This window comes from Porites lutea, chromosome 2 (genome assembly GCF_958299795.1).
Source record: "Porites lutea chromosome 2, jaPorLute2.1, whole genome shotgun sequence".
NCBI lineage: Eukaryota > Metazoa > Cnidaria > Anthozoa > Scleractinia > Poritidae > Porites > Porites lutea.
In genome coordinates, this window is record NC_133202.1 from 5928893 (window position 1) to 5955910 (window position 27018).

Here is a 27018-nt window from a genome sequence, read left to right on the forward strand (position 1 = left end):
AAATTATCACTGAATCATATTCCATGTTGTGGTCCATGTATCTCTTGCTATCCAGTGTCTGCATAACATTGTGCATTAATCTTTACCTGAGTTTCCCTGGATGTGCCTTGGGCAATACCTCCAAACTGTGAATTTCCTGCAGGTCGTGGACTATTACTGCTTGTTTTACAACAGACCTCGCAGATCCTGCGTGTTATTGGGTTGTGATAGGTGCAATGTTCACACTCCCACTTGTCAGAGTCTACAGCTGTTTGATAAAGAGAACAAGGAGTGAAAATCACCAAATTAAAATCAAAACACCTACAATGGAGGAACAAAAGCGTTGAGACACTTCCATAAAATGGCCCCTTTTTTGCATGGTGGACATATCTGTTCCTTCTTTTCCTAATTCCTTATCACGTGATGTAGCTAGTTATTTCCAGTGCTACTGATTATTATTTTAACTTTATATCAGTTTGATAAATAAATTAAAAAAAAAAAAAGGCCACACCTCAAAGTCGCCAAGTAAGAGCAAGATATATATCATGACAGGTGCATGTGATCTGGAAATCTGTTACTTTGGCTAACAGTGTTAGTGTTCAAATATCAGCTATCAAGACAATTTCAACATATGTGTCAAAATGTGGTGTTTCCATTTTATCCATACCTCCACAATGGAGGAAATGTTTTGGTCTAACCCAATCGCCATCTCCCTGGAAATGACTTTTCTTTGACCCCCACCCCCCTCAAAAGTCCCAATGACCCTCCACAGGGTGGGTGTGGATATACTCGGAGCAACACAGTGGGATTTGTTCTCTCTCTTCCTTATACGAACCTACACCAGAAGAGGCAGCCACAAAAACGTTTCCTTGGGTCTGCTGTGTTTGACTGACCGTCTGGCCTGAGGCTTGTTGCTGAGCCATTATGGAAAGGGGTTTCTTGCAGAACTGGCATGTTTTTGCACCACCAGGATTCAAGCAGAAACAGTTTGGACATGACAAGGCAGGACCTGTTTCTACAGTAGTGGAGGAGCTTGGGGTCAGTCCCTTTGATTCTACTGGTATTTTAGCTGGTCGTGCTGGAGGTGCAGGTGGACCTGTTAAGATAAATAAGATGTAACAGGGTAATTAAATGACAAGATCAGAGATTTAATAAGAGAATTGTGTTACTCACAAGGGTAATGGTCTCACAGAGAGCCAATTTATTTGTTACTATCATTATTATCATTGTTATTATTATTATCATAAAAATATCAGGCCACACATTGATCAGTAACACTCCTGATAGCAACAAACCACTAAGAAAATTCATGTTTAAAGAGTGTTTGGAAATCAGAACAAAAGCTGGTAGTTTTTGGATCCTTAATTTCTCCTTCTAAAATCATTTTGTTTGAGAAGCAATATCAAGCATTCGACACTGTGTTTCTCAACAGATGAAACACTGCATCTCAAGCTTGATATCTTACATGAAAATCAGGAACAGGTTATTATAATAACCTTCTTGATGCTTCTTTCACAAATGCATAACATTAGGTATTTGAATAAAAAACAATACCCTTTTTTGCACTTTGTTTTCATTTTCTATGACCAGAGAACTGTTAATTTTCTATTTAAATGTGCTGACAATAAAAAGTGAAGAACTTTGATAAATTATTGGCCTTTAAAACATCCAACAAAAATGGAAATGACATGCAATATTACCACAAACCATTTCTAACAAGAACAATGTACAACTTATACTGGTACAAAAATTTTATCAACCAATAATAAAAATGTTAATTTAATTTGTTTAACATAAATTTTGTGATGCAACACATGGTAACTACTTTCTAGTAGGAATTTTGAGATCAGATTTTTCTGTACAACAGAGGCATTAAAGGTGATAACTACTTCACTGCAAAGAGTGGCCAAAGGAAAAAAATTATGAAAAAATTCCAGTTTTTCATGTCACATTATAACCTCTCCATAACATGAAAAGGGTTTAATAATTATTTTTATTCTGAGTATTCAGTCTATATAATATAACAATACTTACTCTTAACTACAGGTTTATTATCTATTTCATCCATTCCTCTTTGTGAAGTCACAGTGGGGTTATAATGGGCAGCAAAAGGGGGTGGTCTACGTATTTCTCTTCTTTGGTTCTGAACTTGGCCTGTCACTGCTGAGTTTGAGAGGAAGCAGAAAACTGTTACACTAACAGTTTAAAACCTACACTTTTGATAGTTCTAGACTCGAAGAAAGTTAAGACACGCTTGCTATATGCACACTATTGGTATCTGGTATGCTATATGGCTCATGAAGAGATAGTAGCCATCCTCTTTTTATACACAACCATTATGGCCTCTGAGGAAGGTTCAAGACATTATTCCTATGTAGACAAAGTGCCTAATCATGTCTTCATTGTATTAATTAAAAGGAAAAAGCTAGATTCTTCTTACAAACAAACAGATTCTCATAGAAAGCCATCCTCACTAATGCCAACACTTCATTATATCAACAGTGTGCTTTCATAGACTTTTCCTTTTTGAAGGTTAAAAACCCTCAGTTAACTGCATGTCAATGTTCCCAGCACTACAGCATACCAGACAGGCCTGCAAATAGGCCCGCAGAATACCTAACCAAATTTCTCCAAGTATTCCCCCCTGCCATTTACCAACAATACCAAGGGCTGTCTTTGTCATTTTGACATATTTGCTGCAGAACACATTGTACAAGAGACTCACTTGTTGCCACAGGCTGGGATACACTGGGCATCCTAGGAGAGGTTGGTGATTGGGCTGGGTTGAATGCAGTGGTTTGTTGTCTTTGCGAAGTGGTGGGTGGGGCTCTTGGAGACAGTGGATCTGGTGCTTGAGCACTTAAAGCAGCACCTTGATTAGATGAAAGTGGCGTTTTGTTTCGTCTTGGCGCAGGTACTGGTCTTGGTCTTCACAGCATACAAAAAGAAAGGATCAATGTAAGTTTCTGGGAAACTGCCCACCCTCCACTAAACCAACGTTAACACCTACTTCTCTCTTAAGACGAAACATTGGCTCAGGGGAGGGCTAGATGGCAGTTTCCCAGAGACCTAAATTGATCCAGAAGAAAAATGATATATAGTTGTCTTTTTTTGTACACTAACACATGCTGCTAAAATTTACTTCACTACCCAAATTGTAAGTGCTGGTAGAAGGCAATGGTATTCTAATGACCATTAACAACTGAGAATGTACCAAAAAGTTATATTTGACTTAAAGAATAAAGGTACTTCTCTGGCCTTCACTGCTGTGTTATCCTACTAACTAGTAAAATACATCTCAACAAGGGCTGATACTATTTTGCATGGTTTGAAGGGTAATGGAAGAATTTCATAGTTTTCATGGCTTATAAGATTACAAGATCTTGCAAGGTTATCCTTAGATTACCCTTCGTTTACCAACTTTCGATCCACATGAATTTATTAGGAGTTTAAACTAAAAACTTCACTTGCCCAAGGGACAAGTAAAGAACAGAATTCAATAGCTTGTTGCAAAATCAACTACCCCCGGGATATGGGACACAACTTTCTTTGCACGCTGCTTTTACACAGCTTTTTACTGTAGTATACTCAAGGCTGTGCTCTAGCAACACCCAGTGACCCTTGGTGCCTAACTTTTGCCAAGGGCGACCAGAAAATCTTAGTTTTTTTCATTGAAATCATATGCTGGGCACCCTGGATTTCACAGGTTCAGGGCACTGGGCTCCCTACAATTTTTCTTACAGCACAGCCTTGACACAGAAGTATGATTATCCACACCTTGAATCCTTATTGCCGCTAGTGACACTAACAGCTTCAATGGAAGAGTAAGCTCCTGGAGTGTGCTGTCCAGAACTAGCAACAGCACCAGCTGCCACAACAGTAGCAATAGTACCCAAGACAACGCCTGCAGCAGCTGTTCCAGCAGTGGTAACGGTGCGTACTTCTCTTGATGCTGTGGAGGCCCCTATGGTCGGCGTGGCCAGATCACTCCTAACATGGGAATGACGTGAGCGGTGCTTGTGGTATACTTCATCGCATGGGATACAGAAAGTATCTTTGCAGTCTCTGCAGAACTTTGATGCTACTGATTCTCCACATATACGGCATTCAATGTCTGTTTGTCGCTGAGCATTAGCGTCAGCATTCGAGGAGAGGATGCCATCTTCAGCATCTTCATATTCAGAGTCTCCTTCACTTTCAGCGTTTCGTTCAGCTGTTGTCTGCTGAGCTTCATTATTCCCCTGATCGAACATTACAGAAAACACCCACATATAAGAACACACAATTTCAGAGGTCAGGCTGATTGAGTTCTTATTTATCGGGTGCTTAATGACAAACCAGCCTCAAAATGTTGTTAAAATGTTCTTAAATTTTTACTTAGTAATACTATCCAAAACATGTTGCTAGAGGTATATTTAGCATATTTTAGGAAAATAAAATAAATAATTATTCTGTAAATTGATTATATTAACAAATGAAGTTATCTGACAGCAAACATAAACCTAGATGTTTTGTAATTATGACACTTTTTCCATTTTATAAGAACATGTTACAATTTTCAGGCTGATCTTGTTCTTATAAAAATGGGGCTTTATTGGCCAAATTTCAGCCTGGTGTTCTTAATCCATTTGTTCTTACTGTAGTCCAAATTCAAACAAGAGCACGGACAAGGTGTTTAGACATAACATAGGGATTAGAAAACGTTTAGGGGGGGGATCCTTATGCCTTTTACCATTCAAAAGTTAAAGCTTCTTTTCCCTCCCATCAGAAATGACAGTAACACATGGCAAAATATACGCCAAAAATTCTAAGGTGCCTGGGTCAGTGGCTGACATGTATTCACCAGGACCTGGTTCCTCAAAAGATGGTTAAGCTTAACCGAGGATAACGCCAAATTTTAAGCAAGCTCTTCTTGTCTAGGAACATGCAACTTGAGCTTGCAAAATACTGTTCAGCCTTTACTGCGAGATATAGTAATGACAACAAAAATGTTACTCCAAGTAATGCATAGGAAGGTAAAATACAAAAACAGAACACAATTTCAACCATGGATTAGGGCTAATCGGCCTTTCAGGAACCAGGCCCAGGCTTAAAATTCACCCTCATATCGCTATCATTGCACACTAACACATATCAACATTCCAATCCTAGTAGTATTTATGCAGGATGTTTGTCTAGTTTAGTAGTTGTACTTTCCCGAGTCACCTGTAGCTCAGTGGTAGAGCATCTGGACTAGTAGCCAGGAGGTCAGAGGCTGGACTTCAGTTGGGAGCCACCTGTGTCACTGACTGGAAAAACATCATTCTCATACCTTGTATTATTCTTATCACTGAAAAGTATTTCAGAAGTACTCTTAATTGCAACAAAGTTAACATTCTTGACTTCCACTGGCTTTTTTCCGTTACCTGTTACAGGTGCTGCAGGTTTTTAGTTGCACAATGTAGCTATATATGAGGCTGGTTGGGTTACAATCATTACTGCAATGATCTGTTAAGTATATTATGCCATAGTATGTTATACTGAGAGTAAAAAGATGCACACCATTAACACGCCAAATACAGGACTCATATGCTACCTTTCTGTCTGACAGATTGCCTCGCTGTCTCCTTGCTGGTGGTATAGGGGATGGTGTTCGTTGTTGAGGCTGGTTACCCTGGATATAAGGTAAAACTGTCCTCGCAGGACTCGCAACTACAGTTGCTGTTGATCCTACAGTCACCGCAGTAGCCTGTTGCGGCACAGACAATGGAGTAGATGAAGTCCTTGGTGGAAAACGCCGTGGCTTTGATGGTGGGAATGTCGTCCGCAAAAGTGTAGGAAGTTGTACTTCACTCTCAGGAACAGGAGGCGCAATTTCGTAATATGGATGACTATTTACGAGTAACGCATCAATTTCATACCTAGCAAAGAACAAGTCTGGTGCCAGTTCTCGAAGTTTTTGTACATCAGGCTCAGTTACATTAAGAGGAAAAGAAACACCATCATCAATGTCCTCAGTGTATCCCATTTGGGACAAAATGTCTCGGCTGCCTATCAAGCTCCCAACATGTATTTGGACAAGAGAGCTTGTAAATTTGACAGTTCTCCAGTAAGGAGGGCGAGCTTCTTTCATAAGATTGGAGGCATATTTTTCCAAGATACCCAGTCCTTGGGTAAGGTGAAGGAACCTAGGTTTTTCCTAAAAATTATTAATACAAACATGATTAAAACTTGAGGTACTTAAGTATTATGAAACAATACAAGTTGCTGAAAACAAAAGTTGCTTAATTATTTGATTCTCCCAAAGATATGATTTTGTTTTTCAGAGTTACATGTAATAAGATCTTCCAATGTTGGGGGGAGGGAGGGGTGGGTGGGAGACTCATCTTTCCTCGTTTCCAAAAATAATGTCATAATTTTGTTCCCCAAAACTTAAAAATTGCCAAGTACTCCTGTTCCCAGTTGAATAAATGGTATTCCCAGAATTGCCAGTTATTTTCTGAAGAGAAACAAATGACACCAGGCCTCAATAAAGTCACAACCAGGTCACAACATGGTAAATGACAGACCAAAAAACAGCAAAACAGTACAGTCACCTTATAGCTCAGGGTCTTAGTATGGGAAAACGTAACCTCACTAAGCTTCATTTGCAAACAACATTCTCTGCATTTGCACTATTTGTGCATGGGTATTCTTTTCAACTCCACTGCTGTCAAAATTCATTTACGCAAAACTTTGCAAATTTACAATTCCAAAATGAGGCTGGGGGATGAAATTTGTTCGTCTGACATTAACATGCATAAGGGCATAAGCATTTCCCTTACTATACATAATTAATGGCACAACACTGTATATCTTGTTAATGATATATGAAATAAATCATATATTATGAACTGCAGAAATGAAATGAAAATGAAGAAAAGATTGTCGCAGTGAACGCAATTTATGCAATTGCATAAAGAAGCCTAATATTTTTTTCAGGCTTCTTTACGCAATTGCATAAATTGCTCTCACTGTGACGATCATTTCTTCATTTTCACTGTATATCTTTATGCACAATTTTGCTTACATCGTTTGCTTCAAACACTCTCCAGATGTTAAGGTGTTTGTATTTCCTCTCAAGATCCACATCTACATTTAATAATAAAGCACACAATGCCAGCAATCTCGGAAGCGTAGGATCTGTCATTGTAACATATTCTTCCTCAAAGGCTGTTCTACTTTCTTGCAATTGAGTTTCTCTTTCTTCCTCAGTTAATCCTTGTAACCTTGCCAAATTAGGAGTATTTCGCCTTATTACCCTGAGAGACACTGGAGGTCCATTGCTTTGACTTTCCTGCTCTTGTGATCCTGTGATAAAAAAATTTTCTCTTTATGAGTCAGGTGCAACAGTAGTCCTGTCTAATACCTTCTGTCGCATCTCAGAGATCATACTAGCCAGGTTGTTTTCAAGGTACCCAGTGATTTTGTCACAAATAAATACGGTGAGTCCTGGGACTGATCTGTTGAAAAGTCATGAGCCCCAGTCCAGAACCAATGAGTCCCCATTTAAAAAACAACGGGTCCTAAATTGAAAATGCTTGGGCCTTTATGTAACCAGACAGTTGATCTGAAGACAGACTCCACAACTCTGTATTACAGAATACTGAAATTAAAATATACTCCTTCAATTTTAACCCTTTAAGCCTCAATATCCACATACAAATTCTCCAAACTGATCTCTATATATTTCCTTAAAGAATGAGTTGAGAGAATTTGACAAAAGATCAAAACATTTTCTCTTAACTGATCATTTCATTAATTCTCATAACCTAGTCTCTTGACAATGTACGGACATCATTGGGAGAAAATTGATGTTGGTCACTATTGGGACTTACAGGGTTAAAGCACAACGAAGGTCATAATACAAACTGCCACAGAAATCACATGAACTGGATATTCTACAAAAACTCATCTTCAGATCGATCAACTGATCTTTGTGTCCTATAGGATACATGCCATGAATTATTGTGCATCTTTGGGGACTTTTATGTGTCAAAGAAGTAGAATGCACAGGTAACAAAATCACTGGGTACCAGAGAGATAACTGGAGCAAATTTGTTTACAATAATTTTATGATTGAAGAGCAAGGCAAAAAAAGGGTGCAATAGACAATAAGGTCAAAATTTTTATTTTGGCTTTAAAACGGGGTTGTAAAAGAGTTGTAGAATTTGCCACACGGCTCACTTTACAGCGGTCAGCCTTAATCAATTTGTAATTCTTCACTAGAAGGCTCAAGTCAACGGCACTGAACCATAACATCCGTTGGTTCAAACAAAAGAATCAAAACATGGGAAGTTCAACCAGTCAAGCATGAAATTCATAAACAGTTTTTATAAAGGAATCAATGCAGAAGAGCATGCAGATTTAATTAAATCCGATTAAACATAACAAAGGCTTCCAACATCTTAATGATGCAGAAGGGACCCAGGGATATAATAATATTATTTTTGAGTATCTATAGCTGGCTCAAAGCTAACTTACTGTTTCAAGGGCTTTTGAAAAATCACAACAAATTGGAACATTTCTGAATGAGAGCCATGAGAGGCTTAGGTTGGATCAGAAATTCACAGCAGGCTTTTGCCCAAGGCATTTAAGTCCCACAGCCATTTGCCTTCCTTGCAGTTAGGCATATGACAATCTGCAGTAAGATGGTTGATTACATATCCGGTCACAAGCATTTCAAATTTGCATCTGCGATTTCCAATTTACCAAAAATGCTCTCTAAAAGTTCCTTTGTTTGGAACAGTTAAAACAGAATAAGAGAACATTTGGGTCTGCTAATGGTGACATTATAAAAAGCAACAGAACAAAGAACACAAGCAAGATGCTGTGTTACTTATTGGAGTTAAATTATTACAGCAATACCATATTCGGAAATATTGGCGGAAAAAAATGAATTAATCTCACTTTATTATATTGCGCGCTCAAATGTAATGGCACTCACGATGAATTTTTTCTCATTTAATTGTCATTTGTGCACATGCTGGTTATCTTGTGACCTTCACTGAAACAGATAAATAATTACTATCACGACCACAAGGTGAGTAATAAATTATTATAAATCTTTATAAAGTTTTAGCCATAAATGCGAGCGGACTGTTATCTTGAACACATGGCGCTATAGAAGTCCTATAAGATGCTGATCGAGCTTGATCCGTCTTAGTTTTCACACAGAAATGGTTACTTATGAGGACCAGCTCAGTTGCTTATGGAACTGTTAAACATTATGGCGTAACTATTAATAAAGCTAAGGGGTGATGGACATGTTACTTGTAGAATTGTTGTGCTTTATGTGTTATAAACCCGATACATATAAATATTAGCCAGCCTACAAAAAAACCTGGATCTTTCCTCAGGCTTTAAATCTATAGGCATGCTGAATGGCATTTCAAGCGAAGAATTGATCCTTATTTGCCTGTGTTTGACAAATACAGCAAATATGCTGGGGTATTAATTTCCCTGTTTTAAACAAATACACTGGGGCATTACTTTGCCTGTGTCTAACACTGAAATACATTGGTTCATTAAATTGCCTGTGTCTAACAAATACACTGGAGCATTAATTTGGCTGTGTCTAACAAAATACGCTGGGGCATTATTTGCCTGTGTCTAAAAAACTACACTGGGGCGTTAATATTTGCCTGTGTCTTATAAAATACACTGGGGCATTTATTTGCCTCTGTCTAACAAAAATACACTGGAACATTAATATTTGCCTGTGTCTAACAAATACACTGGGGCATTAATTTGCTTGTGTCTAACAACAACACTGGGGCATTAATTTTCCTGTGTCTAACAAAATACACTGGGGTATTAATTTGCTTGTTGTGTCTAACAACTACACTGGGGCATTAATTTTCCTGTGTCTAACAAAATACACTAGGGCATTAATTTGCTTGTGTCTAACAACAACGCTGGAGCATTGATTTGCCTGTGTCTAAAAAATACACTGGGGTATTAATTTGCCTGTGTTTAACAAAATACACTAGGGCATTAATTTGCCTGTGTCTAACAAAATACACTAGAGCATTAATTTGCCTGTGTCTTATAAAATACACTGAGGCATTTATTTGCCTGTGTCTAACAAAATACACTGGAGCATTTATTTGCCTGTGTCTAACAAATACACCGCAGGGTATTAATTTGCCTGTCTCTTACAAAATACACTGAGACATTGACTTTTGGAGTATTTACTTCTCTCTAACAAATTTTTTTCTGTAATCATTTACCAATACAATGGCAACTAAGATAAAGGCGTTTTAAAACTGAAAATTTTGGTGATGCACATTTTTTAAATCAAGCCGGAACAAACCTGCTAGCCACAAAAAATAAAAAATGAAAGAAAGAGTAGCCCCATCTCATTGTTTTATTGTATCACATATCACACGTTCAAGAAAGCTCGTATACCTTATAAAATGAGGAAAATTTACTGCCAAAACGTGTCAGGATTAATACAGCTTATAACACCTTCATAAGGCTTGTTTTCTTTTTGGTGTGGTTCCTGTTTCAGCTCCTACTGTGATTTAGGTAAAAGATTTTTAATTAAGCAGCGGGGATCCAAATTCCTGAACCTGTCTAAGCTCTCTCATGCAAGTAAATAAAGAATAGGATATTTAATGAAACTTTTTGATTAAAAAAAGAATTAGCCCACTTTACTTCTACATAATTGCTTCCATCTGCAGGACAGTTACTAGGGGTTTTCTATTCCTTTACCAATCCTTCTTTTAATTTGTTGAATAGAAAAAAAATCACCCTAGCCCACAGGGCTCAAAAAATCCGCTAGCCCGACTCCCAGGGCTAGCGAAAGTTTTTGTTTGGCTAGTGAATAAAGTACTTTTCTAGCCCAATGGGCTAGCAAGCCCCTTTAAAGCCCAGTTGTTGAATCAGTTGGTAAGATCTGCATTTAAATATTGTATTTAGAAAAATTGTTTCTTATGAAATAAATTACATAAAAAGTCACTACTGTTGTTATGCATTACCACCTATGCCACAAAGGAGTCAAAAGCGAGTACATTGGGACGTATGCAAAGACAATAATCACTAGGCGTTCTATGTGGACGCAAGAAGTCTGGGAACCACTTTCGTCCTCAGGTAACTTAGACATGTACAAAGAGGCACGTACATGTAGCATGTGGGAAGTTACGAATGTGTTTTGTTTTGTTTCTTTCAAAGAGCCTCTTAAACTTTGGCTTGTAAGCGGAGTGCCAATGGGCCAGCTGCAGCAGATGAAATTCAGACTAAAAACAAGAAGTACAGTAGATACCCAGCGAAAGCATTTGTTTCTTCCACAGTGGGAAACATAATGGCTGTTGATGGGGTATGACGAGAAAAAGGGTGTAATGTTTTGGCAAACGTGTCATAAATATCCATCCTTTGCGGACAAATCCACTTATGCATAAGACTGGCACACATGACAAATGTGTACTGGGCTAGAGCTCTCAGGCTGTGGGCTAGTAAAGTAGGAATGCCAGCTAGCCCACGGCTATAAGACTTCAAAAAAATTTTCAAGTCCTGGCCCATCTGGAAATGCACTAAGAAAAACAGATGACAGCAACAAGCCCTGATGAGACTCCTTAACACATTCCAAAGAGAAAAAAAATGGATCAAAATTGAAGCTGTGATGGAAGCAAATCAGCATTCCCTCCATACTTCCTCTTCTCCCACACGTCATGGCAAGAGCCTTATCACTAAGCTTATGATTCAAACGTCACGCATGTAAGAAGGCATATATAGTTAAACGGAAGAATTTTTTATGTATTATACTCAGAGTTTACTGTTATCCATTGTTTATGAATTTAATTTCTCAAATAGGAAAACATGAAGTCATTTATATTTACAAAAAGCTTTAAAAAACTTGAATTCCACCTTGCCCTTTAGTCTTAGACAAGATATTGTCACATTTTTCTTGCCTGGGTTGAACATGGATGTCAGTTTTTGATTTAGTAAGAAGAAGACTTTCACAGCCCTCACACACTGGGCTAGTGAGAATGAAAAGTTACTTGCCCAGCTAGAAAATTTACATGTCCTGGATGATTGGACAGCACATCTTTTAAGCCTTGCATGACACTTACTTTGCATTGCTGACGTGACTTCATAGGTACTATAACCTGTAACTTGAGGTCTTGATTCCGGAGCAGGTGGTCCTTGCACATAACGAGATGGTGTACCCCATGAGTATACATCGGGTGTACCAGGACCAGATGATGATACATTTTGCTGTAATTCAACTGACTCAATAACTCTGCCAGAGAAATTATTTCTTGAGAAAGGAATTCTTTGTCTTGAATAGCCATCATCTGCCATTTTTGGTTACCAACTGCTGTTCAACGGGTAAATAATGTCTGCCTTTTACATTTCTTCTCAAGTCATCTGAGAATTCTTTCTCCACCTGAATAATAATGTTAATAATAGTATTTAAAGAATAAAAATTAATAAAGATTTGCTTTTCTGATAGTTAAATAAAAACGAAAACTATATTTATAAAATGTGACAATTCGAAAAATTTGTTAGGATGAAACATTAATTTTATTCCACTCTCGTATAGTCTCACTATTATATTGATCCCTACTTTCCATACCACCATCAATCTCAAACTGCATCTACAGAGCCCTCTTTTCTCCATTTTCCCAACTTCATTAAATTGGTGTCCTTTCCAGCCTTCCTTTTCTTTTTATTCCATAATGTAACTAGAGAGAATATTAATCAGTGGCTCCTTCTCTCCAAACTCACGATTCCTTAACTTCTATAATCTCAGTATGAATGTAGCTTTAACCTTTAAAAAGGTTAGTTCTGTTTTGTGTCACAATCATTTGTTTTATATCATCATTGAATATTCAGATTTTATCAAGGATAATTGATCATTTTTATTTAGGATCTACAGTGAGAATACCGATCTCTCAAACCCTCCATTTTTTGAAATTCCCGATAATCCAAACCAAACCTAACTTCCATTCACCAGTCAAATACTGTAATTTTATCCCTGATTTTTCAAACGTCCCAATTATTCCAACCAAAAAATCAGGATTCCACTGTACATGAAACAATTTTGAGGGTGTTTTCATTAAGCATATGACCACTTTAACTCACAATGAATTTCACAATGTTTTAACCTCTCAGTTATGAAACTCGAACCTTATAAGACTCGTGTCTGGTGTATCATTTTTTTTAGAATTAAAATTCATTTTTAATTCCTTGTTTAATTTGCATAAAAATACACATTACTGAATTATAGACTTAAATTACTATAGCATAAACGTGAGGATGAAAAGGATGAAGTAAACTTCAATGGGTTAGCATTAGCAGACAACAATCAATTGAGAAAACAAAACTAGAACATTAAGATAAAGCCTATTTAAAAGCTGTGTCTTTAAACTCATAAGGGTCTTAGGGTTATATTGCATAGTCCAAGGAAGAAAACTATATTTATGAACAAGAAACAGAGCTAAAGTGAATAATCAGGAAACAGCAATGCTGAATCAAACTAGGTTAAATACTGATTTTAAACCTGAAAATGGATTTTACCTACAACATACAAATGCACAGTTGCTGACACCATCTACATCTGTCAACTGCCGACTAAGTTATCAACATAAAAACAAATCTAAAAATAAACAAGGAAATCAACAACGGTAATGTTGGCTTTTATGAGGCATTCAATGCAAATGAGATTTATCAGACAAACTAGTTAAGTGTCTTGAATTGTGCTGCCTGACTGTTGCTCAATTTGCTTGTAAATGTTGCTGTCTCAGTTTTACAAAAGACTGATTGAAAGAGCAAAGAAGTAATGTATTTTCTTTTGTGGGTTATTTGGAGTGCAGGGACTTTCCCCTGCAAACAGGTTGAAAAGCAGGTTGTTTTTCACACATTATTAAGGCTGGTTTTCACTGGCGACGGAGTCAGAGTCATGATAAGAAGCATAGAACTTTAAGATCTAATGAAAACAGCGTTCTGATTCCGCTTATGACTCTGTTGTATACGATCAAGTGAAAAGTAGGTTGTCGAAGTTGCAAGCAGAAGCAGAAGAACTAAGCCGATCACAAGGCATGGGATTGGTTTATTCTCCCACTTCTGCTTCTGACTCCATTTATCTAGTTTTCACTAGATCGTAAATAACAGAGACAAGTGGAGTAAGAAGAAAATGGAAACATTCTGATTCTTCTGACTCCGATTCCGTCACGCTTATGACTCTGCTTACGACTCCGATTTTTGATTTTCACTTTAATTAAGTCATTGTGATTGGTTTATTCTCCCGCTTCTGCTTCTGACTCCAACAATCTAGTTTTCACTAGATCGTAAATAACAGAGACAAGTGGAGTCAGAAGAAAATGGAAACATTCTGATTCTTCCGACTCCGATTCCGTCACACTTGTGACTCTGCTTACGACTCTGATTTTTGATTTTCTTTTTAATTAAGCTGTAAGCGCTCATGCGACTCTGCTTACCACTCTGACACCAACCCTATTGCTAGTGAAAACCAGCCTTTATGGAGGTTAAGCAACCATGATGGTAACAGCAGTGAAAATGTCACTAGTAAAGTAACTTAAAATTCTAATGAACTGAATTATGATTAAATTCTCAAATGCAGCCAGATTTTCTCTAGTTGAACTCCTAGGGAAAACATCCAAGTACAATATGAGAAAGGAAAACTGTTGTTATGCAAGCAGTACTTTCAAATTTTAGTACTACTAGCTGACAAGACATGCCAGCTACTTCACTCAGACAAGTCAGCCACTTTTTCCGTAAAGTGAAGTAATATTAATGAAAGATTCTTTCTAACACTGTTGATAAAGTTACTCAAACCAGCTGCCTATACTTCAATTTTTATTGAAACCCCCAGCAATTATGTTATGTATTAATGGCGATGCTGGGAAAGAACAAACCAAACATGTTGCTGTCCTTATCATGCCTACAGTACTGTTATTGCTGCCACTGCCTTAATATTGCTTACGCTTCCTATAAAAAACAGAGAACTGCAAGTATCAACTTAATTAGATGTTAATTAATGTGTAGAATGGATAACAGACTTTGTACCTACCAAATGAGACACCCAATGAGTCATGAAAGTGTTTGTCAAAATTATAAAAGCCCACAACAAGTAACAGATATTCGGTAAATTAGATGTTGTCGACAATTTTTTTTCCATAGTTCTAAAAAGGTTAGCGGACACTTTAATTGTCCACACTGTAGAATTAATCACACATCGTAGAAGAGTCAGTGTAAATCATCACTTTGATGAAACACAACAACCAACGGGCTACTTGTAATAATCACAAGTAGCTCATAACTTTCATATGTCCACAATCCAAGAAAATGGTGCTCATTTTCACCAGTGACAGAGTCGCAATCGGAGTCTGAGTCGGAGTTGTAACAGCTCTTATTACCAGGTGAGAAATATGAATTATTGTCACACGAATCAGAAAAATTCCATTTTCGTTTCACTTTGCTTATGACTCCATCGATTACGATCTTGTGAAAAGCAGAGGCAAAGGCGGAAGAATAAACCAATCACAGCGCTTCTTCCTACGAAATTGTGATTGGTGTAGTTCTTCCTCTTTTGCTTACGACTGAGACAATCTAGTTTTCACCAGCTCAAAAGCGACAGAGTCGGAATCACAACGGTGTTTTAAATAGATCATAATACTCTGAGCATCTTATAACGACTCCGACTCCGTCGCTAGCGAAAAGCAATATGTCTTCTGCAACCCAGTTTGATTGCAGCGAGATATTTATGTTCATGTTAACCTCCAAGTTCATCAGTAAATACGATTTTAGTTTTCAGACAAATTTATGAACAGTTTTTAACTATATCTAACCTCTCTAGCCTAGCTTAACCATTTAACTTTCGTTCCGAGACTGAACCGAAATTGATGGGTGCAGTCTTTCAAGATGTCTCATTGGTAAGGAAAAAAATCGTTAAGCTCACATTATTAAATTGTAAAACTAAAAACTACGTGTTATAAAAGTAGTATCGTTACCTGAACAGTCCAAAGTTTGATTTAAATTCATAAAAGCGTCGTTCTGTCTCACAACGGTAATTGTTCACTCGACTGTAACAAATACTCATCGCTTACACGCCAACTTTCCATGTATTATAAAGTCCCTGGGAAAGTCCCGATATGATCGATACCTTTCTTTTCAGTCGACGGTAAAATTCCCGGAAATCTAGATACTAGTCACGTGGCTGCCAACCAAATACCTTAACCAATAGGCATAGACTTTGGCAAGCCTGGGCAGGCACGACGAATTGGCACGACGCCACGTAATGCGCGCGGAACAGGTCTTTCGGTGTTCAATTACATCCCTCTGTCATTAGTTAATCTTGGCACGCCGTCGTCACCGGGAAAACCGTGAACACTTGAAGTGTCTCGAGAGCGTTTATTGTGTTATGACCAATCACAGCAAAGATCAGGACACGGAAACTGGCCGCAAAAACGGTTTAGTGTAATTTTCTCACGCCTGATTGGCTTTTCTCTTTGAAGCTGTGATAACATTCCAGAAATATTTCTGGTGTTCACGGTTTTCCCAGTTTGACTGTGACGTAGTTGTCTTAGTGTGACCAGCATGCAGCTCAACATGCAGCCACCCCACAAAGCAACCCAAACCAATTAGGTCCCTGCGCTTTTCAAAAACACACAAATTCTGAAGTTCAAAATTGCGTTTTTCGCTGCCGTCAATCATCTTAACGGACCCCTTAGGAAACAAAACTTTACTTTAACGGGTTCAAAAGGTCATGGTTTTTTATTTGTGATTGGTGTATTTCGATCCGTTTTGTGAGTTTCCGTGTTTCAAGGATCGTTACTTATGATTGACAGCAGCGAGAATCGCAATTGTGAAGGCGGTTTTTTAACTTTGGAGATCGCATGTTTGTGAAAAGCGCAGAAATTCGGTCCCAAGTAGTACCAGCTCCAACACAAAACCGTTCCAAAAGTGACTTGTGTGAGCAAATTTTCTTGATGAGAAAATAATCATGTTTATAAGCTCGGTCGGTTGTTTGTTTATCATGCACTGTTTTAAATACTTTCAGAAATAAGAACGGTATTATTAAAATTCTAGTTTATGGTTCTTTCTTCGATATTATGCACCTATCAATGTAAACCCCGTGGGGGGGAGTGCGGGCAAGGGGTGGGGATTTGACAAATTTTAAAATTTTTCGATCAAATTCCCCAGGGTGGGAAACGAAAGGTCAATCAAAAGTGTCAAAAAAGCCCCCACCGCAGGGGAAAAAATCTAAACAAACAATGCTATAATACTATATAAAACGAATAAAAGAACATTTCAAACACGTTGTTACTACTTTTATTTACGGTTAACGGAAGCTCCATTAAATTACTCGCTGTAATTAAGTATTTTCTCTCTCCACTAGCATATCTGATCTTGAACAACAAAATCACTCCAGGAAGATTGACCGTGCTATATAATATTAATAAAACGTAAAATGCTTTATAACATCTGCTCAACATGTCGGAACAGGTCGGATCAGTGACCCATAAAAAATCCTCTGACTTTCATGGTGGAATTCGATTTCAATCGAGTTTTACAATCAGATGGGAACTTGAAGATAAAAACTTCCTCAAAATAGACATTATCTGTTTAGATGACAGTTTAAAGTATCGGATTATGGCGATTAAAACAAATGAAAACTTCATACCTTTCTCCAACAACGTGACTTTCAGGAAGCCTCAAGGGACGGACTTGGTAACTGCTTCTGAATTGATACCAGGCTTCTGTCGGTCAAAGTCAAATGTCCCGACCCCGGGGTCGCTTCACACGATCAAAAGCCCGACAGCGGGGATAGTCCCAGGCATCAAATCCCCTCCCCTTGCCCGCACTCCCCCCCCCCCACGGGATTTACATTGATAGGTGCATTAGTCAGATCGATGTGATCTTTTTGCAGTAATTATAACTAGCGGCTGGGAACCTTTGCAAAGGGTGATAAGATTATTACAGATTTCTTATAAATATGGCATTTGCAGCTGTTTTACTGGAAAATACAATTTTGTTGGTGTCCGGGGATGGGGCATTTGCACTTTTTTAAGCCCATCAATCTCGGAAGAAAATTGGCTACAATATTTCCACCATCTTCATTCAAATGAACCTCTCAAACCAGCTCAGCAAAAAACTTGTAATGAACCTCGAGAAAATGAACGCCATGGTCAACACTCTCGTCCTTTAGATTTCATGATAACTGAAAGCGAAATACGTAAAGCTGCGGAAAATCTAAAGAATAATAAATCACCATTCTCTGTTAAAATTAGGTGAAATGAAATGATAAAAGCTAGTCTTGATACATTGATGCCCGTGTATGACCAAATTATTTAATTCAATTCTTAACCTAGGGACCATTTCACCGACTTGGTGTGGTCTTACAACTCCCATTTATAAATAGTGCGGACGAAGTGATCCGGCAAACTACCGGAGTATCTGTGTCTCCAGTTGCCTTGGAAAACTATTTTGTTCTATCTTAAACCAACGACTTCTCGAGCATATCGTTTCTTTGAATATACTCCACAAATCTCAAATTGGCTTTTTACCGAATAACCGCACAGCAGACCACGGTCTTCACTCTCCGAACCTTGATAGATAAGTACGTTCAAAATCACAAGGAAAAGATCTATGTTTTTTTTGTAGATTTCAAAAAAGCTTTTGACTCGGTGTGGCATGACGGGCTCCTGAATAAGTCGCTGCAAATTAATGTTGGTGGTTGTTTTTATCATGTTAATAACTTGATAAAAAGCTTATATATCACAACTCTTCTTAATCAATTAAAATTGCCCAAAAACAAACGCGATCATTCCATTATGCGAGAGGTGTGCGGCAAGGCTGTATCTTAAGTCTACTGCTTTTTTAATCTTTACATCAACGACCTACCTTTCGCATTGGAAAATTCATTATCTGATCCTTTTGTTTTGGCAAACGGTGCAAAATTAAATTCTCTATTATATGCAGACGATTTAATCATTTTATCAGGATCTAAAACAGGACTACAAAATTGTCTCGTTAAACTGTCTTTATACTGTACTTCATGGATGATCAAAATCAATCCCAAGAAAGACTATGATTTTTCAGAAACGTGCGAGAAAAAAAATGCTGATTTTCACTTTTTGATAAATAGTCAAATAATTGATGTTGTACAAGAGTACACTTACTAACGAACTCGATGTCCTCGTCGGGAAATTTTTCAGTGTCATGTGAACATCTCAAGGAGAAAGCTTAAGCTCTTCATGCTCTCTTCAGCTTGAGACGACACCCGAATCTTAGCAAACTAAAAACAGCTCTCGCCTGTAAAATATTTGATACTATGATCTCACCTATCTAACATATAACAGTGAAATTTGGGGTTTGTTTTAAGACCTGGGACGGCTCACAAATCGAGAAGACACACCTTCAATTTTGCAAACGGTACTTGGAGGTAAACAACAAAGCTTCTAATATAGCTTGTAGATCACGGCTTGGTCGTAGACCTAGAAAAATCACTATCCATCAAAAAGTTTTCACGTACATTTTGTATATTCAGTCTAAAGATGAGGAATCTTTCGTCAAACAATCTTTTTTAATGTCATTTGACCTACCTTCCACTCTCATTTCATTTGATGAATATGTCACAACATTTTAACCCACCTGACTTTAATCCTAAGTTATTAGATACCGCTATGGTAAAAAGATATGTAAGCTTAATGAAACAGGAATATCTGTCATATTGGCAAAACACCCTTCAACATTCTCAAAAACTTGAATTTTATAGATCTTTTAACAACGATCATACCACTCCTAGTTACTTAGACTTAATAAGAGGAACAGCTGGGAAAAGGGCTTTAGTAAAACTACGAATACGCAATCACAAACTAATGATAGAAATAGGCAGATACAATCAGGAATGAGAGGCATTGCCCTTTTTGTAGATCCAATCTAACAGAAGACGAAGTTCACTTTCTTTTTCGCTGTCCTACATACTACATGATTAGGAATAATTTTTACAATAAAATCAAGACTCTGATTGCAAATATTACCCAGTTACCTGTAAACATTTTGATCAATTTGCTGATGAACTCCTCTAATTACTTTAGTAATATACAATTCATAAAATATATTTCAGCTTGCTTTGATGTTCGTGACAAATTATAACCAAAGTAACGTTATTCACTCCGCATTGCCCTATGGTGTAATTTTGATTCTTAAAATAGCTTTTGCAAAACTGTATGCACTTGTATGGTCATGCAAATAAAGGTAAGCCCCACCGTGGGGTTTTTGTATGAACCGGCATTTGCAGCTTTTCCAAAGAAAAAATGACAAATTCCCGAAAAATGCCGGGGGAAGGGGATGGATGGGCACGCTTGGAATTGACTGAGCCATTAAATAGGCCCTAAATAGATTATCGCGTGATTAACGCAAAAACCGATTTTACTATGGAGTACACTGAATTTGCTGATTGTGCACATTGTTAAGGAGTGATGCAAAACATTCAGGATATTTGAACAAAATATCGCTGAATCATGAAAAACCTACGCAAAAGGGTTTCAGTAGTCGGTTACCTTTATAGTTTGATAGTTTGCTCTGGTCTTTTGGGAGATTAAGGAAATGAGGAACCATGTAGCAAATAAAATACGCTTTAGTTCAGTTTTCTTCGTCGAAACTCGCGAAATTGTAATTTTCGTCAATTGCAACAGCTTTGCGGACCACTTAACTGATGGATCTAATTAATGTTTAGTTAAGGTAAAAAAAAAACCGCTGCAAAGATCGTGTACGAACAATCTTGCTCAACGCCGGATCCAAAAAGATCGTGATCAGTCAAAATAGATAAAATTGAAAACGTTACCACATTTACCACGTCATATTGTGTAATTTCCGGTCATTACTTTACTTCATATATATTTCTGTAAATTCGTGATATCTCAATAAACCTGATGAAGACTGGTATTGGCGAGTCGAAATATCGCAACTTAACTCTATTTCACGTGATCAGTCCCTGCAAAAGTCTTCTTGACTGTAATGTTTTCAATGTAATTAATGATAAAGAACAACAGAAATTTTATCTTTGGAACAACAGAATAAAGGCCTTTTGGAACAATGTTGGACGAAAATAATGAATACATTCTTTTCTAATTAGCCTATACACAGACGCTGTTTTATTTTTCTTTTCGTTCTTTTCGAAGACATCGGCGAGCGCGGAGCGCGAGAAGCGTCTATTTTCGTCTTCCCCCACCACTACTCCCTGCGGTTTATTTCCTATCACCCGCGCTCGACGGACTTTGAAGAGAAAATAGAGGGTCTGTGAACTGAGGTTATTTTCCTTTATATAGAAGAATATCGATTTTCTGCACCAGGCTGAAACGTCGGAAACTGAAGGACGGAATGGGATTAAAGCTCGGTAGTACACTTCCGTTCCCATGCTCCTTCGACAATGCAAGACTAAATTTTTTAATGGACAAAACCTTGTTATCACAGCACTCGTTATTGCATGACTTGGTACTGTACACCTGACTAATGTATTTTTTTACTGACCAGCCTTTAGCAGTTCCCTATAACAGCATACAAACTACCATTTCCTCAGGGGAACAGTACAGGAAATAAAGAATTCTGTTCCGATTATGCTGCTGGTTCTGTAAAATAATCGGGGGTGGAAGCTGAAAAATTGGATCACGATTATTCATTATTCTTTGCTTTTTCTCCAAATTATTCATTATTCATTACAAATTTGTCCGTGATATTCATTATTCATTTTTTAAATTTTTGTATCAATTTTCCTTTCCCAGATTTTCTACAATGCAATTCTATACATTGCTTATCAAAAGTTTACATTTCAGTATACATTCAACCTTATATTTAGCGCTAGCAAATACCATTCTTTTTTTTCTATAAATGTGGTCAAAATAATGTTATCCTTTTCGATCAATAGACCGTCAGTTACTAGAACGTGAAGGACCAAACAACAGCAGCTTAATTAATAAACTTAGGTACTAAAACATAAAAACTAACAAATAAACTATAGCTGAAGAGTACACTTTTCATAATCGTAATAGTACTTAATCGATTTGGTTCACAAGTCGGGTAGAATAGGCTGCTTGCTTACACAGGACCTGCTATACTGCACAGGGGCGGATCTAGGGGGAGGGTGCAGGGGGTGCGCACCCCCTCCCCCCCCCCCCTGAGATGACCTGGGGTTTTCTAATACAACTGGTATTCTGCAAAAAAAATATATGTGGTTTACTGGTGTTGAAGTAGAGCGAGAGACGAGTGCACCTCCTCCTAAAAAAATCCTGGATCCGCCCCTGCTGCACCACCTACCACGTTACTCACTCGGTCGGATTATAGGACCTGTCTAGTCCGGGTTTCATTGCAACCTTTACGCTGAGTCATTAATTAATTTCCAAATTGTCCAAACTTTGTCGAACATTACAATGGAAGATTCTTATATTGCAACTTTTTAGACAGTTGCATCTATAACCAAAGTAATAGAATCGAATATATTAATTATTAGGGGACAGGCTTTAATTTTAGTTTCATCTTGAGCCTCTGTCAAAGGATATCAACATTTGTTCCACCATTCGCTAACAATTGATGAGAGCCGATGAGGAGGCCGTGTGACATACCGCAGGAGTGTAGTGTGGGACTGAAAACATAACTGTCACGACACTGTTTAAGCCGGTTTACAGGAACTGTTCAGGGTCGACGTAGGGTGAGATTTTGAGGGTGTACGCAAGCGGGGAAACTGGTTGTAGCGCCGAAGGTGGCCTAACCTAGGGAGGTCTGGGGGCATGCTCCCCCAGAAAATTTTTTAATTTGGGGTTTCGGAAATGCCATTTCCAGCGTTTTCCGCGGGACATTTTCTGTAAAAATATGTTCAGGTGTTTATTTTATCCATCTTCAGTGTTGTCGGTAATAAGGTACAGTGTTTAAGGAAAAAAAGGCCAGTGACGCCATCAGAATCTGATGTTTATGGAATAATACTGAAGATAAAAGAAATACTAACACAAGAACACCAATATATGGCAAAAATTATATCAATCATCCCTCGTTTCTCGCGGCTTCGACGCTCGCCGCTCGCGCGTGCTCGCATTCTACCGTGTCCAAAAGAAAAATAAGACTGACTACTCGCAGTCAAAACCTTAATGACGCCTTTTCGGTGATCTCAATCTGGACAGAATCATATAAAGACAAGACGGTAAGAAATTGATTTTTTTGAATATCACCGAGTGTAAAATCTTTTAAATGATTACTAATAAGCTGATTAAGAGAACGGTACGTTTTTACTGACCTACTCTGATTGTGCACAAAACGTCAATTTTCAGGTGACCAGGAACGCGAGCTGGAAACATTGTCAAGAATGACAAATAGACTTACCGTCGATGACGATTTCTCTTCATTCTCTGACTTCTTTTTTTCCATTGTTCAAAGTCGAATGAAGAAGCGGATTTTAGAAAAGCGACCCAATCATATGAAAATACGGTGGGCGTAAACTGTAGCCTGTGTGGCTGGCGGTATTGTGTAGTAGTTGAGTGAGATTTGACGGCGTAGCGAAGCCGCGAGAAATACCCTATTTCAACCGCCTCGTCCCTACTCCCTTTTTTTGGAACACGGCTCCGCCGCCAAAACTTTAATCTAGCACCCACAAAATACCGCCAGCTACGCAGGCTACGTAAACTGTAGACACACGACACATCGAACTAAGAGGGGAACCAAAGGTCAAACATCTCAAGTGATTGACATGCAACTTTGCAGGCTGTCAATTACGCGTGGTATCGGATTGGCTGCAGGAAAAGAACGCTGATTTTCAGGAGTTATATTTCGGGGTTTGCCCGATTTTCTAACTCCAACTATTCATTATTCATTTTCTTTTATACCCCGTTATTCATTATTCATTATTCAGCTTCCACCCTCGAAGATAATGTAGCAATCCTGTAACTTCGACCAGTTTAGTGAAATCTCGTTCTTTCTCTCTTTCCTTTGCCTGCGAAAACATCCGTTTCTCCTCGCTCTTCGCCGATGGGGACGTTTCGCGCGGAACGTTCCCGGCGGCGAAGAGCGAGGAGAAACGGATGTTTTCGCAGGCTACTCTTTCTTTTCCTTTTGGCTCTGTGTAGTCATTTTGTTTGGCTATTTTTTTTTTCAATTTTTCATTGCTGCTACGGCATTATTTTAATTTTCTATTTATTGTAATCTTTTACTCCTGCTAATTTGAAATCCTCTTGTAAATAATATGTACAGCGCTAAAAAAAACTCAGATGTAATGAGCCTATTGTAGTCATACCTACCCGCCTCGACTAGTTTTTTAACTATTTGTGGGTAGGTACTACTCAAATTGTAACTATCTGTTTCTTAATAAAGTGTGTAGTTGTTGTTGTTATGTAGTTTCTTAGATTGTTGGTCAGGCCAGTGGCCATTATCTTTGCCCAAAGAGATCTTAATGACATGTGATCTTGTTTTGCTACTTAAAATTCATAAAACCCTCGGCCAAAATTCTCAGAATGTCTAGACAGATAGTTCATGGCAAAATCATTAATAGAAGAATAAAGTTTGAAGAACTCCTATCCTTTCCCTCTCATAAAAAAACAAACGATCGATCTCTGTTTGAAACTCTCGTCAAGTTACGTACATTTGACCACCTTTTTGCCTTTTGCAGGCACTTTTTCTTGGATGGTCCAGTTTACCTGATCCACAGTGAGCTGGTAAACTTGTTACAATTATGTCATGGGGTAACCCATGACATGAATATTATAAAAATCTACACAACTGTAAGGGGATATATAGTGAGATGGTGAGGAACAAACAGAGGTATGGCTAAAAAGAGTTGGTCAACTGCTACCAAGGCGACGACTGAGACAGCTAGCTAGCTAGAGCAAACCCCATTATCTTGTGTTGATCAGTTCTTACTGACGTTTCTTTCACTTAATATATATGTGAATATGTGTAATTTTTGTTAATCGCGTTTTGAAAGGAAGGGTTAAATGGCGAGAACAGGGCACAAAACGAAAAGTTTGTTACAAGCGCTCCACATGTGAGCCGCCTAACATGGAACTATTATTCTTTTATTGTTTTATTATCATTTTGCTATTTATTTTAAATATATACACAGAATTTAGGAAGATGAGTCAAGGGACCGGAGCTCATGCAAGCCAAAATAAGGCTTATGAAAAGGACCACCTTTAAAAAAATATATTGACTTAATTACTTGAGGTGGCGTTAACCAAGCCATTTTCCTATGGCCTGCGATCAGAGGCTATTTTTTTCTCTATAACTTGCATACGAAATTTAACTTGAGTACTATATACCCTCTGCTTGCAGGGACGTTGGGATAACAGGCCTTGCGGGAAAACATGAATTTTAATTGGTCTCGTCTGGTCCCAGGACTGATGGAGCTTATATATCGACATTTGGAAAACACTACAATTACACTACAATTAGTATAGGTAATCACATGGTTTCGGTTTCGGTTGTTATCATGGAAAACTTGTATCTTTGTTCATTTAAATGCTTGAAAAGTGTACCTGACATGGTTTGCGTGTGGTTGCCACCGTTTTTGTTCTTTATTTTTTTTACTTTAGCGTAGTCTGTTATAAGTAGCTTGTTTTTTAGTTTCTCTGGCTCATTTTCCTCGATTTTGGTGACAGTATTTTTCTCTTAGCAAGGCATTTTCAATACATTTAGCCAGAAAGACGTACTTTTTACTGTGTTCGGGTTTTTCGAATTTTTTTTAAGCTTTCTATTGTTGTATTACGTACAAAATTAAATCCCGTCGTCGTCTGCTGAAAACCATGGCTATTTTCTTAAATTTTGTTGTTTAAACAGCTCTAATCTGATTGGTTCCTTGGTGGTTTCTGATTGTGTTTTCAGCCAATCAGAAACCATTTGTAATTTGCACTCGTGTTACGGAAAAACTGCACTCCTTTCTCAACCAATCCGAATTGAGTAATTTTCTCGTGTATATTATTAATATAGTTATTGAGTTAAGCTGCGGAAAGAACTAGCCGAAGCAAAAATAAGTATTCATTCTTTGTTCTTTTTTTCTTGTATCAATTTTGGTATCGAACGTACATAACGGTCAAGCTATCCGTCTCATGTAGCCATTACAAACGTTGCGGGTTTTGTAAATAATGATGATAGGGTAGATACCGTGCTCTAAACGGAAGATAAGGTTTAGCACTGCACATCCTGGCTAACATCCTGCACAGTCCCGTCTACAATCCCGTAACCATATAAAGGCGCTTGGAGTGAATCAGTACGTTACGAAGCAAGAAAAGAGCGAGGGGAATTTCAGACTGTTTTTCGGAAAGTGGCCGTGAAAAGACACTGCAGCTTTTCAATGATAACATCAATTCATTCCTTGCTAGAAGAAATATGTTAATCATAGCCTTCTTATAACAGCTAAATCCATTTGATTGGGCATAGAAGACTTCTATCTTAGCTTCGTAAAGAGCGTTCTAGAAGTAATAAATTATGAATATCATGATGATTTTGATTATGATTGAGAATGTAATTTTTATTGACTCCAGAACCCATTGGCTCATTGGCTGAACTAAGAGAAAACGCAAGGGTTTTCTTTTCTCAGGGACAAAGAAAACTGTCCGTAATGACGATTTGTTCGTAAAACGAGATTCGACTGTAATTAGTTACTTTAATTCATCACCTATTGTCTTGTAATTAGTTATTCTGCCTTTTATGATATAGTTTCTGTCAGTTCCACTCGGCACTGAAAGCTCACATGTAACAGTCACGTCATGAAGAAAACTGAAAAAAGAATAGGAAAATAAAAATCTGCAAAAAGATAATTGACATGAAAGCAGAGGACGCCAGGGGGCCCATTCGCCCCCGTTAATTAATTTTACCGAAAAACATCTTTCGAAGTTAGTCAAACCGTTTTCTGGTCACTGTACATGTATGGCTATAATGAGCCTAAACTACCCAAAACACCGTTTCAAGCATTGCGAGGCCTTCTGTTCCAGATGCAAAATGTCAGCTTCAAAAGCTTTCTCTCCTCTCCTCTTCTGTTGCTTTTCTTGCCCCATTTTTTTTCTTCTGCTGGGC

At 37.9% G+C, this 27018-nt stretch overlaps 1 protein-coding gene across 1 annotated transcript in view; it reads right to left on the bottom strand.

Moving 5' to 3' along the window:
• LOC140925477 (uncharacterized) overlaps nucleotides 1–16088 on the bottom strand; it is a 34084-nt gene extending 17996 nt beyond the window's left edge. Inside the window, exons 1-9 of the mRNA XM_073375426.1 lie at nucleotides 15975–16088; nucleotides 12072–12388; nucleotides 7028–7308; nucleotides 5555–6157; nucleotides 3757–4220; nucleotides 2705–2907; nucleotides 2014–2142; nucleotides 815–1075; nucleotides 87–247 (exon numbers count right to left, since the gene is read on the bottom strand). Coding sequence (XP_073231527.1) covers nucleotides 87–247; nucleotides 815–1075; nucleotides 2014–2142; nucleotides 2705–2907; nucleotides 3757–4220; nucleotides 5555–6157; nucleotides 7028–7308; nucleotides 12072–12303 — 2334 coding nt within the window. The 5' untranslated portion in view covers nucleotides 12304–12388; nucleotides 15975–16088. The remainder of the gene's footprint in view (nucleotides 1–86; nucleotides 248–814; nucleotides 1076–2013; nucleotides 2143–2704; nucleotides 2908–3756; nucleotides 4221–5554; nucleotides 6158–7027; nucleotides 7309–12071; nucleotides 12389–15974) is intronic.
• Between the last annotated feature and the right edge of the window lie 10930 nt (nucleotides 16089–27018).